The following is a 16,831-nucleotide window of genomic DNA, read 5'->3' on the forward strand; positions in this document are numbered from 1 at the left end:
GGGGGGGGTGCAGGGTTTTTCTTTTTTTATTTTTTTTTTGTTATTCATATACATCGATGCAATATCTACATGTGTATTTTTTAAATGTGGCTATTGGGATTTATACAATAATCAGGAAATATATATACATAAAATTTGATAGGTTTTCAAGCTTTTTTTTAATTAAACATACACTAAACTTTGAGCCGTGCGTGCACGGGTTGACATTGCATATCGGACATTTACGAAATATGTAGATACATCGACACACCGTATTTTTGACATTTACAAAACAAAACAATGCTATTGATTTCACTACTCTTTCCTTAGTTAGAATAGATCTAATCTAACTGTGTCTTAGGAAAGGCCCTCACCATGGACAGTTAGATCGAATGCCTCCCATATACCCGTAATGTAACAGAAAATTGCAGAATCGCCCCGAAACGATTTTGGAGAAAATTAATGAAGTTGCATTGAAATAACAATCAAATTAATTGTAATAAACCATTTTGAGACTGAATGTAAATACCTTTCATCTAAAAATTTAATCCATATCATGAAAAAATTCAACAATTTTTCAACAACGTACACGTATTTTCTTTGCTACAGAGACAATACACGGAAGGCATTCAATCGTAAAACCGGGTCCGTAGGACATAAATATATTTTTATCATTTTTACGGTAAAACATTCTATATATTATATCTTCACTCTCCTAAGAAATATATGGCGAATTTTATGCATGAAATCAATTATATTTTGCCATCACAAAAGTAAGTAAGTAGATATGTATATTTGTTATTTTATAATTTCTCTCATAAGAATTCATAAATATATATAAACAAAATATATATAGCAATTACATGTTAATTTCCAATGAAAATTTACACGTGTTTGTGATATTGTTTCTGAGATATGATATTGTGGAAACATGAACTAAAGGTCCGTTAGAGTGAATGTATTGCGCACGCGCTAGATTGTAAAATCCAAAAAATCCAGATGATTCTCGGGATTTTTTTTAGGAATTGTAACTGATTAATAATTAACGAAGCTTTATTGAGAAAAAATGAAAAAAAAAATGGTAATTTTCAAGTACCAAAGATGTTTTAAAAATGTAAAACAAAAGGCACTACTCTTCCGATTATATCGGTATTAAAGCTAAAAAAAATTAATATAGTAGTATAGATATATTTGCACTCGCATTTTAAAATCAACTTTTCCTTAAACTTGCAAGAAATCAAAGTATTGTCCAAAACATTAAGGATTGAGCAAATTTTTCTTTTATTAAACTTCAAGTTCTGTTAATTTACAGTACTGATGACATATTGCAATATTACATATTACCGAGCAATCGGAGTTTCATAATTAATTTTCACATTATAATCTGATTTTTTTCTCGATATTCTTCTATACCAACCCGTTTATTTCTTATGTAATCAATCTTATTAAGTATAAATTCACATAAAATGTTTTGTAGTTCTTTATATAACAGATGTATAATTCTTGACAACACAACATATTTACAACATAAATATAATACTAATATACATATACAACTAATTATAACGACAATTAAAACAAATTGAGAGCATTTTATCTAGTTGATTTTGCGTTTAATTTATAGCGGGAAAAGCTTGAAAATCCAAAAATAGTAGTCACTGTGATAAAAAGCAAGAGTTGATTTCTCTTGCTTTCAACTGTATAATATGGAATTAGACGGTTGCAAAGCTGTTGATATAGCCTTTATGATTCGTTAAAGTCACCATGTTTACAGAATACATGTGTTATAGGTACTAGCTTTATAGAATGTAAAATGTAAAACATCAAATCATTAATCAAACGTTATACATCTTCATATCAAACACAGAAGACCAAGTATAGTCATGTGCATGCAATGCATCATGCACGCCTGAAGCGGTCTCAAAATATATATATACACAACACTCTTGGCATGGATACTGCAATAAACTGATCAGACTAACCCACCATGTACATTCTTATCTATTTAGAGTTAGTGAAAATAATTTTTTTCAAATATTATACAGTATGAAATTAAAGCATCATCATTTCCATTAGAATAGAACGAAGGATTTAAATTTTTTTTCAGAACTACTTTACAATAAATAAAGGGCTATAGAGATTACCATTCATTATAATTAATTGTGTTTCAATGTGTACATGTAACATGAAACACAATTTCAATTTTTGAAGTATTTCTATTATATTTTTTCCGTATTTTTATTTCCTTGGTTAAAATCTAACATATAATTTCCCGTTTTCATTCAAACTTTTGCAATTCAAAGTATTCAACATTTGCGTGTTAACATCCTGGTTTAGAAATTTTGAAAGCCAATTATCCAAAAATGGAATATTGAGACAACAAACTGTTAAATGCAATGTACAATGTCCTTGTGTTTTCTAAACATTAACACAAATAAATAAAGATATTTATAACATGTTTATATCGAAAATCCATATCAGCAGGGACAAATATTCAAAATGTTCGATGAAAATTATTTTTTTAATCATTATAATGAAAGACAGTCATAAAAATACACATTCTCTCTCTGTGTCTGTCTGTCTGTCTGTCTGTCTCTCTCTCTCTCTCTCTCTCTCTCTCTCTCTCTCTCTCTCTCCACATGACATCAATATTTAAAAAAAAAATCACTACATAGATATATACATTGCTGTTCCACCGGGCTGCGTAGATGCAGACCCTTGTTTCGAATTTCCTCGATGTAAGCTTCCCTTGGGCTGCACCATTTTAATGTAATCGTCTGCTTCTGCTTGATCATCATCCGATTCTTCAATTTCCGGTTTTGGCACTTCTGGTGGAGGTTTAAGTTTTCTATGTCTTTGGTTCTAAAAAAAAATTATTAATGATACATTTAAAAATCATATGAGAGAGTTGCCTAGTGATTTTGTTGATTTGATGAGCTATATATAATTTAATAGCTATATATGAAGAATATCTTACAAAAACAATATTACATTGATCGTAGTAAATTTTGAACAATATTTTTTTACAAAGCAGACCAATATGTTAGTTGTATCTTTTCTTTGCTGATTAACATATTTCAATGAAGGAAACGAAACATTAGAGTTGGACTAGATCCTGAGTACGTTTTTGAACATGTTCATTCTGACACTTGAAACAAAACAATTAAATGCAATAAGAGCTCTAGTTACAAAAAACATTTTACCTCATAACCCGGTTGAGAACTTGTAGATGAATCGTTGGTGATATCTTGGATGTAAAAGTTAGAAGTGGCGTTGAATTCAGTGGGTTTCCTAGACAAGTCGATATTATCATCAAAATAAAATGTCCCCTTTGATGACCTCAGTTGACAGTTGCCTGTTCCGCTCCTATATTGCATAAAGAGAAAAAAGATGTAAGTTTGTCAAGGGACACATTCAAAGTGTAATTATATGGCATGCTGTTTTCAATTCTTCTCTTTTTGTCTTGTATATTGACCCAAAATAGTGTTTCACGATAATAAACGCAAATTCTTCATTAGAATCCAAAAAACTAATGGAAACTAGATTTAATGATAAGAATCCAAAAAGAAGCCAGTGTTCCTAACTGATGTTTACAAAACCTAAACATTTATATGCATATCAGCATATCAACGTTTTCTCATACCTTTTGGATTTAATCCTGCAAGTGATTCCCATTGCTAGTAATCCAATCAGAAGGCCAACAACAAGGCACCCAGAGGCAACCAGCCAAAAGGCGTAGTCGTTCCCTTTTGTGTACAATGACATACTTAATTATATAAAGCATAAGGGAAACTTGATTGACTAAATGACATCCTTTATTATATACAGCGTAAGGGAAACACCGCGACGTAATAAATTATACAAATTCAAGAATTGAAATATTTCTGATTTTATAATATAGAATATGTTATGTTAATAAGGTGTTAAAAAGATTTAAAATGAAGTAAAATGAATAAAAAAAACTTGTTGAGAAATCTTATCATTGGATATTATGTAGAAATGAATTCTGATTCGGTATTAGTCTTTATGATGTGAATAGAAAAATTGAACATTCAAGTAAGAATATTGATATTAAAATTTTGATATATAACGGCAGATCTTAATGCACAAATAGATCCCTTCACGATAAATGTGGTACTGTTCGTTTCCGGGGCAAATTGATATACTTTGTCGAAAATTTAGTAGGTAGATAGTTAAATGACATAATTTAAACAATTGACGTTACGTCATATTTCACCAAATTATGTCAATTTGCCCTGCAAAAGAACAGTCCCGCAGTTTCCTTGAAGAGGTTATTAGAATTTTCAATGTTATTGATATGGTGACATGCGTAATATTTATACATGTTCATGTCATTTTGAGCACGTTTTCAAAAGATGATGAGGATTGGTTTAACCAGTTTACAATGATTGAGATTTGGCAAAAAATTATTATGGTGCAAGCTAAAGCCCAGTTTTATAACTTTATTTCAAACATAAATCTAATGACTTCCTCATATAACAGACTTTCTAAATTCATTCGATTGCATTGGGGTTCTCTTTTTGGCAATGAAATCCAATTTTAATCTCTACATTCTTGCACCTTATCTTTTATGGTGAAACATAAAAAAATAGTGTTTTCCCATGCTATATGTAAATGTTCAATTTGGTCGTGTTAGTCATAATGTTTCCATGCGTTTTTTGTCTGCAAAATTTCTGAAGGCAGTACATCGTTGCTCTTTGGACATTTTTTCTTTTTCAATTCGATTTTTTTCATCAAATATCTTTGGTTATCGATTGGTGTGAATAAATCAAACCTTAAACAGGTTTTATAAAGGAAAATACAGAATACAACATTGTGGCTAAACGAAGGACTAACGCATACAAAACACAAGCAATTCCGAGAAATTTAAGGAAAGACATGGTAAAGAACAAGTCAGCAATAAATACTTTCATTAATAGAGAGGCACATGCTTCAATATATAAAATTGAAACATTTTATCACCAACACCATATTCGGTCAATTAACTTTTATGAAGTAATTCTTTACAGTGCATTCTAAATTCAGAATAAAGTATATAACTGCAATAGTCCAGAAAATGCTTTTATAACACGATTTATCATATTGGCTAATATACCTTTGCAAATGTGGTTCATCAACCAGGTGTGGTTCGAATCCATTTTCATTCACATGTTAACCTTTTGCAAAAATCCAAACATTGGCAGAACACATTACTGATGTAACGAAATATATATCGAAGTCAATTAAAGGATTCTATGAATTACGGTTTCGTTGTTGAATCTCCGTTTAAACTGAATGTATCTATTCGATTATTTAGATATTGTGTATTCAACTTTCACTTCCCGTTCCATTCAACTTCATCTTCTTCCTCTAAATATAATAACCAACGCCGCCTACCGGGAAATGGCACCGATGAAAAAAATTCCACAGATGTAGATGCATACTTAACAAATTCAATTTCCCTTTAAGTATGTTTTTAAAGTGTTTTGTAATGATTATTTTTATTAATAAATGGCATTGATGTTTTACTTTTCATTCGAAATTATCTTAATCAACAATAAAACTTAATGATATTTTACACAGCTGTTTCAGAGGAGTTATACTCAAAACCTATTTCAGTTATATCTTTACTTATGACCAAAATCTCAGAAACGTATTGGAAACAAAACTTCCTGTAAATATGGATATTAACACATCATGTTCTTTTATCTACAAAGTGTTCTTTTTTTTTTTTTTTTTTTGGGGGGGGGATTTTTATTTCATGCAACTGAGTGATAATAAGCCATAGGTTATAAAAGGGACGACATTCCCAGGGGAATTGATGAATTTGCCCCCAACTTATGATCACATTGATATTTTTAATGTATGATTTAATCCCACATCACTTAGAGCTGTAATTGTTAGCCTTCTTCATAAAAAAATGAAATTATGAAAGTAAACTCTCTCTTTCTTCAAGATACCAGAGAATGCAGAGAGAGAGAGAGAGGGGGAGAGAGAGAGAGAGAGAGAGCAGAATGATGGGTGACAAATCAAAAAAAATCATTCAACATTGTTTAGAATTTTATGAAAGTACATATAAAACCAACGTTAGCAATGTACATGTATATGTTCATGAACAGTATTGGATCTCCCGATATAGTTTGCCCTCTTTCTAAAATCTTCATATTTTATGTTAAAATATTTCAATTTTCTCAAAGAAGACAGTTTGACAACCTTTTAATTGTTACCCCTTCCAACGAACTGTTAAAAATATTAATTTTATAAAAGACTAACTATAACAAAACACTCGATACCCTCAAGGGTCGGATTTTACACTAAAAAAATTCTAATTGTTTTTCCCCATTTTTCAGCTAGTTTTTTTCCCTTTATTTTTTATTTAATCTCCATAATGCATCTTCATGTCAGTAATGACAGTAATTTGTAAAACAATTACTGTATAAACAAAAAATATTCGTTGAGGATTTAATTTCGTTATTTGTATGTTGGCATTATAAATCAACGAAATTGAATCCATGACGATTTTTTAAACAAAGTATTATTCAGTACAAAGAGATTAAGATACGACGAAATTAAATGTCAACGAAATTTTATTTGGTTCAAAAACAACGAAATTTTTGCAACACTTGAAATTGTTTCCAAAATATATTTAACTAAAACCATGATACACATTTAAAATGTTTAGATTTTCATGAATATTTGTTTTATTTACAATAAACTCTGTCCGTTACTGATGCCATAGGATTTTCGAACATGTTCACCATCTAGATCACCAGATAAGTAACAACGTTCAAACAAAGTAGTTGTGACCTCCTTCTCCTCTGGTTGGTTCATCTATGAAACAAATTTTTTTTAAAAAATTATACATAAAAGTTGAATTTAACTTATCTGTTGCGGGACTGACATGCTAATCAAAATACAGATGCTTTTTAAATACAGGGTGTTTCACTATATATGTCACAGATCTAAAGACAGAAAGAATGATAACAACACAAGTAGTTGAAACAAATTCATATTTAAAAAAATTGTTTGTCAAAATTTTATGAATCATCGTTCATAACATAGAGTAATTGTTACAAGCATGTATGTTTTTTTTTTCATTATTAAACAAGACCAAGCTTAAGGCATCAAGCTACAAGCTCAAAAAATGCACAAACAAAAATAAAAACTAATTCTATCAAAACATTGACGAAAATTCTAGTTTTAAATTAGAAATGAATCATGTACTTTACAACGGGCTATCATTTAGATCTGTCCGATTTTTTTTCATTGAATTTTATATTACAATTTTAGATAATCTGACCAAGATCTCTTTTAATTTTGGGTTCAACAGATCAAGGTTTAGGAAACGATTTCATTTCCGAACGATGTCTTAAGATTCTGTTTACTTTTTGCATTAGAAATGTTATGCCTATCTCAGCATGTTTTGTAATATATCATTAACTTATGACTTTAACATAAATAACAACTTTAAGAGTCTCAATAAAGTTTTGCAAAGGGTTTCTGCATTGCTTATTTTTTTTTCATAACATGAAACTAAAAAATGCAGCACGAAGGTAGAATTCAAAACATTGTGTAGAGCCTAACATAAATGAAAACGTCATATCTGGAAATCATTCAAAAAAACTAAAAATTATGTAATTTTTAATGATAATGAAAGAAATCATTTCCATTGCAGTTATTTAGCTTTTCATTTTTAAACATTGCATGTCAACTTGATTTAAGTTAGACTTTAATATCTGCCCCCTTTACATAGTGTACCTTAAAGGATAAAAGGTAGTTATTCAAGTCTTATTTCAGTTACATTGAATGTACGGAATTAGCACTATATTATTTGATAGAGAGATGCTTTATCAAACTTACGATCGACGTGAATAAGTGACATCTTTATTGACAATCAAACCATTGCTAATATTAATTGAATGCTTCCTTGTGAAATGTCATAGCATTGTAGAATAAAAATTATTATATTTGTTTAGGTTGAACTTTCAAAATGTTAATGGGCATATTTGGGGATAAATACATGTATTATCACACGTATATTGGAATACAATCGTTTATCTAACATAAAGCAAGGATATGCTTTCGGGAAAAATCCAAGAAATTGTGTACAATCTGTATGTAACATCAATGAGAGAGAGAGAGAGAGAGAGAGATAGAGAGAGAGAAGAGACAGACAGACAGACAGACACAGGAAGAGATAGAGACAGACAGACAGACAGACAGTCAGAGAGAGAGAGAGAGAGAGAGAGAGAGAGAGAGAGAGAAAGAGAGAGAGAGAGAGAGTACATGTATCATGTCTACTTTCTGAGTGTGTTCCTCATTTGTTCCACCCTTATTTTCTTGAACTGGTAACAGTAGGATATTTTCGCCTTGTACTTCTCTTGCTCTGAAAAGGACATTCAGCACTAAGTTCTAACTCTGGATTTTTTGATAGAATAGTGTATGCAAAACCGCACCCCCCCCCCCCCTTCCAACGGTTCTATATTTACATTTCACAAACAAAATTGATAAAACTTTACAGATAATAATGCTTAATGATCGATATATTGCAACAAAAGTCAAAATTGTATAACTTGTATATCATTCATCAAATATTCAACATTGTATTTTCTAGTGCTTTTAACACTATCATTAAACTACCGTTTGAAATTGTTAATATTTATTGTTGCAAAAGTGCAATCAATATCAACGATTTCAAACGGTACTCATACATACTGCAAAATAGTCCTTCTTGCTTCATGGCCTCTGAACAGTAGATACATGATAGCCATTCCGATAAAGAAACTTAATGTGCCCACTCCAACCGACGTTGCAACAAGCTGTTCTATATTTGCAGGGAAATGAGAAACATGTTGTAAAGATATGTTGTTTTGGTTTTTCTTTCAAAAAGTTTGCTTATTTCAAATATCGATAAACTCAGCGCAGTTCTTTTACTTCTGATAAAAAGATAAAACTAACCTAGTCCAAATGCATTGGTTGCAGTATTAAGCACCATTGATCTTTTGACAGGTATATCTGAAGTGATGTCATCTACAATTTTAATTAAAACGTATATGCATAATAACGTAAACTTACAATATAAAAGGCGTTTTATCATTAAATCATGGCCTCTTCATATTCTCTATTAGGAAACAAACACAGTGTACCACCAATCAATGTAGAGTATTCCTTGCATATTAAGTTATTAATTGTAAAGTAAATAATTCTGTTAAATGTACATAATATGAAAACCTATCTTTTTTTTAAGACGTCTTATAATTAGCCTGCACCTTTAACTCCTATGACATGGCTTGCACATGTTAAATATTTTATAAATGTCAGAGCAACTGTTTAAAAAAATATTTTTTTTTACACCAGAAGACATTAAACTTTGAGAAAAAAATGCAAAAACATCTTAAATAAAACTGTCAAAGAAATGAATTGCACGTGAATAAAGTATCGTTGTAAACTTAAAAGACGCTATTGCATATTGACATTAAGAAATACATTATTTAAGAGGATTTCTTTTCAATAAATTGCCAAAACGAGCCGTGCTATTATGTCATAAAAACCCTATATCAGCAATATGAAAAACAAATTAAATCGGAAACTCTTCCTATTATAAACACAATGGTCGATGGCTTAACTTTTTTGTTATGTTTGACCTCAAAAGTTTTACTTAATTCATTTTTGTAAAATGAATCAACTTAAATAGTTTTTTGTACAACGTTGTTTTTATCAGATGACAGTTTGTATATGTTTGTGAGTATAAATTTGTAAGATTGTTAAGAAATATATAGTTTAAGAAAAGATATTGGCGCGGTGTTTTTGTTTTGATACAAAAAAAACCAAACCTAGTCCAAATGTATTGGGTGTAGGATAAAGTCTCATTGATCTTTTGACAGGTATCTCTGTTGTGATTTCATCTACAATTAAAAATTGAAAACTTGCATTAAAAATTGAAAACTAACAGCATAAAATTAAGTTGTTTATTAAATCATTTATTTATAGCCTCTTTTTTTATTTTTAAAAGAAACAAATACTTCTAGTCAATGTCGTTCATTCTAAAATAAGTTATGAATTTTGTTCATTGTATATAGCATCTTTTTTTAAAGATTTTGTATCATTTATTCCTTGCCTCAAAATGGTATCAAATGCATTGCATTTACTGAACCACTAAAAATAATTTTTCACATTCAGTAGACCTTTTGAGTCTTTAGATATAAGCCCGAATCTAATATTATATAAAACCGTCAACAATATGAACTGCATTTCGATAAAGTTAATCTTGTTGTCTCAAACTAAATGACGCTACTGCATAAGAATGATATTTAGAAATTTATATAAAACTTATTCAATTAAACAAACAGAACTGTGGTATATTTTGCTGTTAAAAAGAAATTTAAACTTTTGTTTTTTTTTCCCTTTAAAATTGTGCGCGATAAAAAACGAAGAAAAAATTTATGTATTTTATAAAATTTCACAGACTTTTATACAATCAAATAAAAATTATATATCAGTCTTGGATTCTGTAAATTCCTAATTAAACGCAAGGAATTGATATCTGCGTAAAATCGCAAGAAGCCCGTCTCGTGAATTCTAAAATCTCGCTTTTAATTTTCGGACACATGTAAACTACATGAAATATGATAAAATTTCGGTTTTCTCGCGATTTGATCGAAAATCGTTGAATCGCTGAATTAAGTTAATACTATTAACTTATTTCTTACTATTTATCTAAGTAAAGCGATTAGACAGATTGTTAATGAACCTGAGGTTGCATCACTTCTATTCTCGTCGATGGTCAATGCTGTCAATGTTGTCAGAGGTTGAGATGTATATTTCTCGATCGCTGGGAAAGTATACAGTATTTTCTGCTTATCATCTTCCAACTTGTAAATCGGACCAACTGGAATTAATAAAGTCCTGTTAATCCTCAAAATTCTTTATATATATATATATATATATATATATATATATATATATATATATATATATATATATATATATATATATATATATATATATATATGTATATATATATATATTACGTATTTACCTAACTCTCTCTCTCTCTTTCTCTCTCTCTTATGCGCGCGCACCCACATCGTTACAGAAAAAGAAGTTCGCATTATGCGATTATGCGTACAATTTAAGTGGCAATGGGGCAATCTTGACTGCCAATCCTTACACTTTTCCATTCTTTCTTTGCACTTGTCTGTAGAACAAAGTGATATTTCAATTAAATTGGCTATATTGAGTTGGTTTATATATATTGGCAATTTAAATCAGAATAGTAATCATAAATTTTATATGTTGAAAAAATATGGATATTCAATATGAATTACTTTGACATGTGTTTGAATAACTAAGAAAAAACATTTTTAAAATGTAGATTATAAATGTTAAATGCATATACTTTTCATTTTGTAAAAATAATCTTCATTGCCTTTCCTTCAATTATTGAATATAACCTGCAAGAAAAATATAGAATTACCTGTACACCTTATTACTAAAATAAACGTGCATTTAAACACATAACTCAATAAAGATAAATAAGTTTATTTTCAAAACATATATTAATGAAAAAGTTTTATTAAATTACTAACCAAGATATGAAATCTCATGCATAACACTATATAAACTCTAATTAATATCAATGTATCATCGTTTTAAAATGCAAAATAAAATTGTTGATTCTTAAAAATATACACAATGAATCACTATGAATGACAATTTCGTGTTGATATACTTCAAAATGATCAATCATCAATCCTTTCAAACACGTTTGCACAATTCAGGGAAAGTTTTACTGTGTTTTAAAAAAAAATTACGTTATTTTATGCTAAAACGAATCGTTGTAGATCAGTGTACTTACATACATGGGCAGATCAAGTGAACTCCAAAGCGTGTATGTGTGTTGTTTGTATATAGAGGAGTGGGTAAATGATCGCAATAATGATCTAGTTCATATTATAATTTCCTTGTTCCGTATCTACTAGACAATAAACCACATCGCGTAATAATTTGTCCTTTGTTTTAAGCACTATATTGAAATAATGATATTCTTTATTAGATTTTCAGCTTGACGTATTCTTTCAATCAATTTTCAATTCATTATTGTAGGCATAGATAGTTTCTCCACTTCCTATCAATACAGGTAACAAATAAAAACTTCAAAACTGTTTGCATTTTCAGCATTTTCTTATTCAAATGAACACTGAGAATGATTAAACCAAATTCAGCAAAATACAATTTGGAATTTATGAAAATATATTACATTCATTATTGATATGCTTGAACTGCAAACTATTAGAATGCTATGTTTTTGTTTGGTACCTAATTAAGAGTTGTCATTCTTCCTTCAAACAGAACAAATAATATGTCAGACATGAAGACGGGTAAATGGAGATCTGCAATGAATACAGTAAAGGCATAATGTAACAAGGTAAAGTACAAATTAGGTTTATTCAAATCCACGCTGTTTGGAAAAACATACTGTTTATTCTAAATAGTATACGACCACGGTAATCATTAAGTACTTTAACAATAGAAAGTACATTGGAATCTATACTTATAAATTAAGACATCTTGCAAATAAATTGCAAAATGCCTGCTTACACCTTTGGCATTTTAACACATGTGAGATGATATCCGTAAGCTATCAACATTTGATTTTTAATTGATAGATAATTATTGTAAAATTAATCAAAATGCTACTTTCATTTCCGATAAACAAGTCCGAAATAGCGAAAATGAGAATAAGGTGGTGGACATGCTTTGGCTGATCTAAGTCATTAGTAGTTTGCGTCAAATTATATGCTTGTAATAAAATAATATTGATTTATTACGTAAAGAAGGAATATATCTATCAATACCTTTTTAGAGTGTACATAGAAGTTAAGATTTAACAAATGTAGAACATATAAAATGAGCCAATTTCTTGAACGTGCAATTTTAGTATTGATGGATAGAACGCTTGCGAAGCACAACCTCTGGTCTGGTGAGAAAATAGGATAAAAGGGGTAACCAAACAAGAGCGCGGGTTAAATATATTTAACGTCTTGACAAACAATCTAATTAAAATTATACCCTTCATCTCGCTCTCTGTTATATATGGTTATCGCTCATGAAAGGAGTGATTACCATACAAAACAAAGATATATATGAAAGGTATGAATTTGATTAGATTGCATGGCGAACAGTGTAGGATGAGTTGATCATGAATCGGGCAGATAAAACGTCTTTCTTTTCTTAATAGTTGCTTATAGCAAAAAGATCGTATCTGAAAATTTAAGAAAGATCGGATGGCTACTTTGTTGACAACCCAGCCTCCTTAAACATCTTCACACAATCTGATAATCCTCGACAGCAGAAAAATGAGGTTCTGCTAAGGAAATTATCATTCCTTATTTTTTAAAGTATCACAGATAAAAAGATTCTAAATCCATAAGATATTTCAAAATTAAATACATGTACATTGTAAGCGCATTTCAATAACCAATGTTGTTTTTTGGAACCCAGTACTTGCAATATAAAGTTGCGTTAATTTTTATGTTAAAAATGACTGTTAACATGATCACTTGTGTCAATCAGAATAAACAAACGTTTGCGATGAAATAAGACACTCTGAAATCACCAGAAAACACATATACCAATTATAGTATTCACATTTTGCAAAAGCAACATAACATTTTCCATTTGAATGCTAATTTGAAAACATTAATACCGGTAAGTATTACTAATGTTAAAATATAAGAACATACAGTGTACACAAGTCAAAAATCAAAAAGTGGATTATATACATGTGTGGTAAAATATTGTAAAATAGCCACGTGAGAATATCGAATTCGTCCCTGTCTGCAAGACGTACTCTGAATACTAAGGATGCCGATTTCTTTTTTCGATCTACCAGGATTGTAATTGAATGCCAATTGTTAGGTACCATACGTTCATCAGAAAATTTTGCATCATTTCTATGTACCATTAGACAATCCATAAAAATCAGATTAAATGGGCCCTTTCAAATTTTGTCTTTCTATTTCGCCATCATCGTCGGAAACGATGTTGCGCCTTTGGAAATTCCAAACTCGAATAATATCGAACCAGGAGAATATTGTTTGATTGCTGACACATCTATCTGTATAGAATACAAATCTCCATGCCTATATGTAATGTTGAATTTGTGAAAATACCCCTAAATATGTATGGGCTGATTAGGTTCCAGCAAGTCTGCCTTGTGTTTTCAATCGGTATATTAGAAAAGATTCGCCCGTCTGCCGAGTAGCGTGTGTTCGACGACCATTGACCTTTACGAAGAGCAAGATGTGTATCTAAAATATACAAAATGAATTTGGATAACGCGCCAATTGTGATACTTGGTCTTCATATGATCGTGCACGTGATAGAGCGGTTGCTTTCAATGAGATATAGATATGCATTTCGAAATTTTACAAGATGAAGTTTATATGATATAATAGCCTCGTGATATAAAGGGTACTTCCAAATGTTTTGTGATGGAATGTCATACCTAAGCTATAATCTCCTTGCGGGTTAAGTATAAGAATGTACTGAGACTTATTTACGCACTGTTTAAGATTATGTGCAAGTATTCGGTGTGTTTTAGGTTCTTTTTACAATTTGTAAACTTGTTATGGACGCATTTAGAAATTTCTCAGTTTGTGTTCACTTTCAATTAATTCGTTTGAATCTATAATGTTATAGTCAACTTACCATCAACTTCAAACACAAGTGAATACGGTACTGGATAAGGCTTTAACGTCATTATGGCAAAAAATACAATGGTCACCAAAAATAAACTTATCGTTAATAACCCCAGAAGTGTTATTATTCGTCATTCTATTTATTTTTTAAGCTCCAAAGTTTCTGCTTGCAAATCAAACTGTTGGGCATGTGGTGATGTATTATATGGCTCATCACTGTTTGAATTTTTAAAACCTCTCAAATCAAACTCTTCAGCTTGTGTCACTGTATCCAAAGGATTATCAATGTCTGATATCTCAAAACTTGTTATTTTATAGGTAAGAGTCTTCTCCACTGACAGAAAGGCAACGACGTTTTTCCTGCTAGTGCTTCTTCTGAAATGGAACAACATTCCGAGGCATTATCAATAAAACATTCGACCTGCTGTATTCTTTTCCCTAGCGTTTAAAAAATTTTAACAAGATCTCATCCGCTTTCTTCTTTGATTTTTTTTTCAAAATCAGTTATGTAGTTTGTCCCCTGTTTTGCTTGCTCCTCAAGACTAGTTTTGCCGTTTCCACCAATCTTGGTAATAAGAGCAATTTTGTCATGCAAATTTTCTAATGCTCTTTTTGCCGTCTTGAATTTGCTTTTAGCTGCATGATAATCACTCTGCATTTTATTCTTGCGAGTTTCATATTCATTAATGACGGTTTTGATAGTGTGATTCCTGTGGAATTCCACAACGTAATGAGCACAAACAGCTTTGCAACAAAATGTTTGCAACAAATATATTTTAGGTTGTTGTTTTCATGACCAGGTGCCATACAAATGCTCTTGGAATCAATTTCTGATGTGCCTCAAAGATCTTTTCTGATCTCAAAAGTATGAAATTTACATTTATCTCATTTTTTATTATCACAACAGTTATGGCACATTCTAATATCGCATGTTTTCATATGAATTTCACTTGATTTTGATTTTGGCATTCTTTGCAGAAAGATTAGTAAACTTTTCCTCGCAGATCACACCTGGTGAAATCTTTTAGCAATTTATCCTCACCTTCATTCTTTATGTTGTGATCTTGATTACACAACGGACATTCTAATTTCCGCTTTTTACAATATTTAATTAAACATTCAGTGTAAAATATGTGTTAACATGGCAGGACCCTGGGAACATGGCATTTGTTGTCGTATGAATGACAGCAGATACTACACTCGCACATTGTTTCTTTTCAGATAAAACTCCTTTTACTTTGACCGCAGTCATTTCTTTGAAACAAATAATTATCATTTTAATGAATTATCTACATTTTTGAAGGTATAAATATTTGTTCTAGCTTCCTAATGTGCTTATGTTAATTGATGCACGCATCAGCTAGTACTGATACTGATGTTTGTTCACCCCAACAACATGTGCATAAAAATCTGCTCAAGTCATACTTATCTGAAGTGAAATGGAATTCCAACGACTTTGTTCCATGGAGGAATAATATGTTCACCCAAATTAAAAACAAAAAAAACATGTTGGTCAAATTAGAATCCACTCAAAATTTCTTAAACGGACTCAGCTGAAGAAACAGGGAAAACATTAAGTCCACTTAATACGGATTGGTAGTATTTTTGTATTAATACACCTACACAATAACCCTACACAATAATCTTGCTTGATACTGTCTTGACGTATGCCTCGAAAGTTTATTTAAACAGAGTACGCGTTATTATTCGAGAGGGTCAACTGCATGAAAAAATGTCCACTACATTTTTTGCCATAAGAACCCCCCCCCCCCCCCCCCCCAAAGAAAATACCAAATTTGCCAGAAAAAAATTTGACACGTCTTAAAATTTACACATAATTTGTGGAGACAAAAGGCTTCAGATTTAAGGTTTCTTTCAGAAGTAACATTAACTTCTTTTGTGCAAAATGAAATCAGAAAAACCATGACTGTTTATATGCATAGGCCTTTACACTAATGAAACATCTAAGAAGCAATTAGATTTTATCATGATTGTTCAGAATGTATATGGAATACAAAAACAAGTGTTCCTTTTTTGAAAAGGTAAGAAAATATCAATACGTATTTTATTTGTTCTCGGCTTAACAAATGTGACAATGAGGCTATAGCTGTTTAAAATGAAATAAGAATCTAGTAAAATGGGATTGATAA

The 16,831-nt window shown here is 30.4% G+C and overlaps 2 protein-coding genes across 5 annotated transcripts; both read right to left on the bottom strand.

The window, feature by feature from the left end:
• Positions 1 to 1,243: 1,243 nt before the first annotated feature.
• LOC117682157 (uncharacterized) lies at positions 1,244 to 5,365 on the bottom strand. Its single transcript, XM_034449181.2, has 4 exons — positions 5,096 to 5,365; positions 3,623 to 3,725; positions 3,183 to 3,345; positions 1,244 to 2,841 (listed from the first exon to the last, which is right to left on the bottom strand). Exons 1-4 carry the CDS (start codon positions 5,142 to 5,144, stop codon positions 2,647 to 2,649), a joined length of 510 nt encoding a protein of 169 aa, XP_034305072.2. The 5' UTR covers positions 5,145 to 5,365; the 3' UTR covers positions 1,244 to 2,646.
• Positions 5,366 to 6,548: 1,183 nt separating this feature from the next.
• LOC105328949 (uncharacterized) lies at positions 6,549 to 11,900 on the bottom strand. Of its 4 annotated transcripts, none has more exons than XM_066081960.1 (9): positions 11,837 to 11,900; positions 11,378 to 11,432; positions 11,108 to 11,176; positions 10,745 to 10,867; positions 9,813 to 9,884; positions 8,938 to 9,009; positions 8,695 to 8,803; positions 8,281 to 8,365; positions 6,549 to 6,810 (listed from the first exon to the last, which is right to left on the bottom strand). In XM_066081960.1, exons 2-9 carry the CDS (start codon positions 11,382 to 11,384, stop codon positions 6,685 to 6,687), a joined length of 663 nt encoding a protein of 220 aa, XP_065938032.1. In that variant the 5' UTR covers positions 11,385 to 11,432; positions 11,837 to 11,900; the 3' UTR covers positions 6,549 to 6,684. The 4 variants fall into 4 exon arrangements, with proteins under 4 accessions (XP_065938032.1, XP_065938031.1, XP_065938034.1 ...); XM_066081959.1 differs by having other exon boundaries at positions 10,730 to 10,867; XM_066081962.1 differs by lacking the exon at positions 11,108 to 11,176 and having other exon boundaries at positions 11,837 to 11,889.
• Between the last annotated feature and the right edge of the window lie 4,931 nt (positions 11,901 to 16,831).

The sequence above is a fragment of the Magallana gigas genome, chromosome 4 (genome assembly GCF_963853765.1).
Source record: "Magallana gigas chromosome 4, xbMagGiga1.1, whole genome shotgun sequence".
Taxonomy (NCBI): domain Eukaryota; kingdom Metazoa; phylum Mollusca; class Bivalvia; order Ostreida; family Ostreidae; genus Magallana; species Magallana gigas.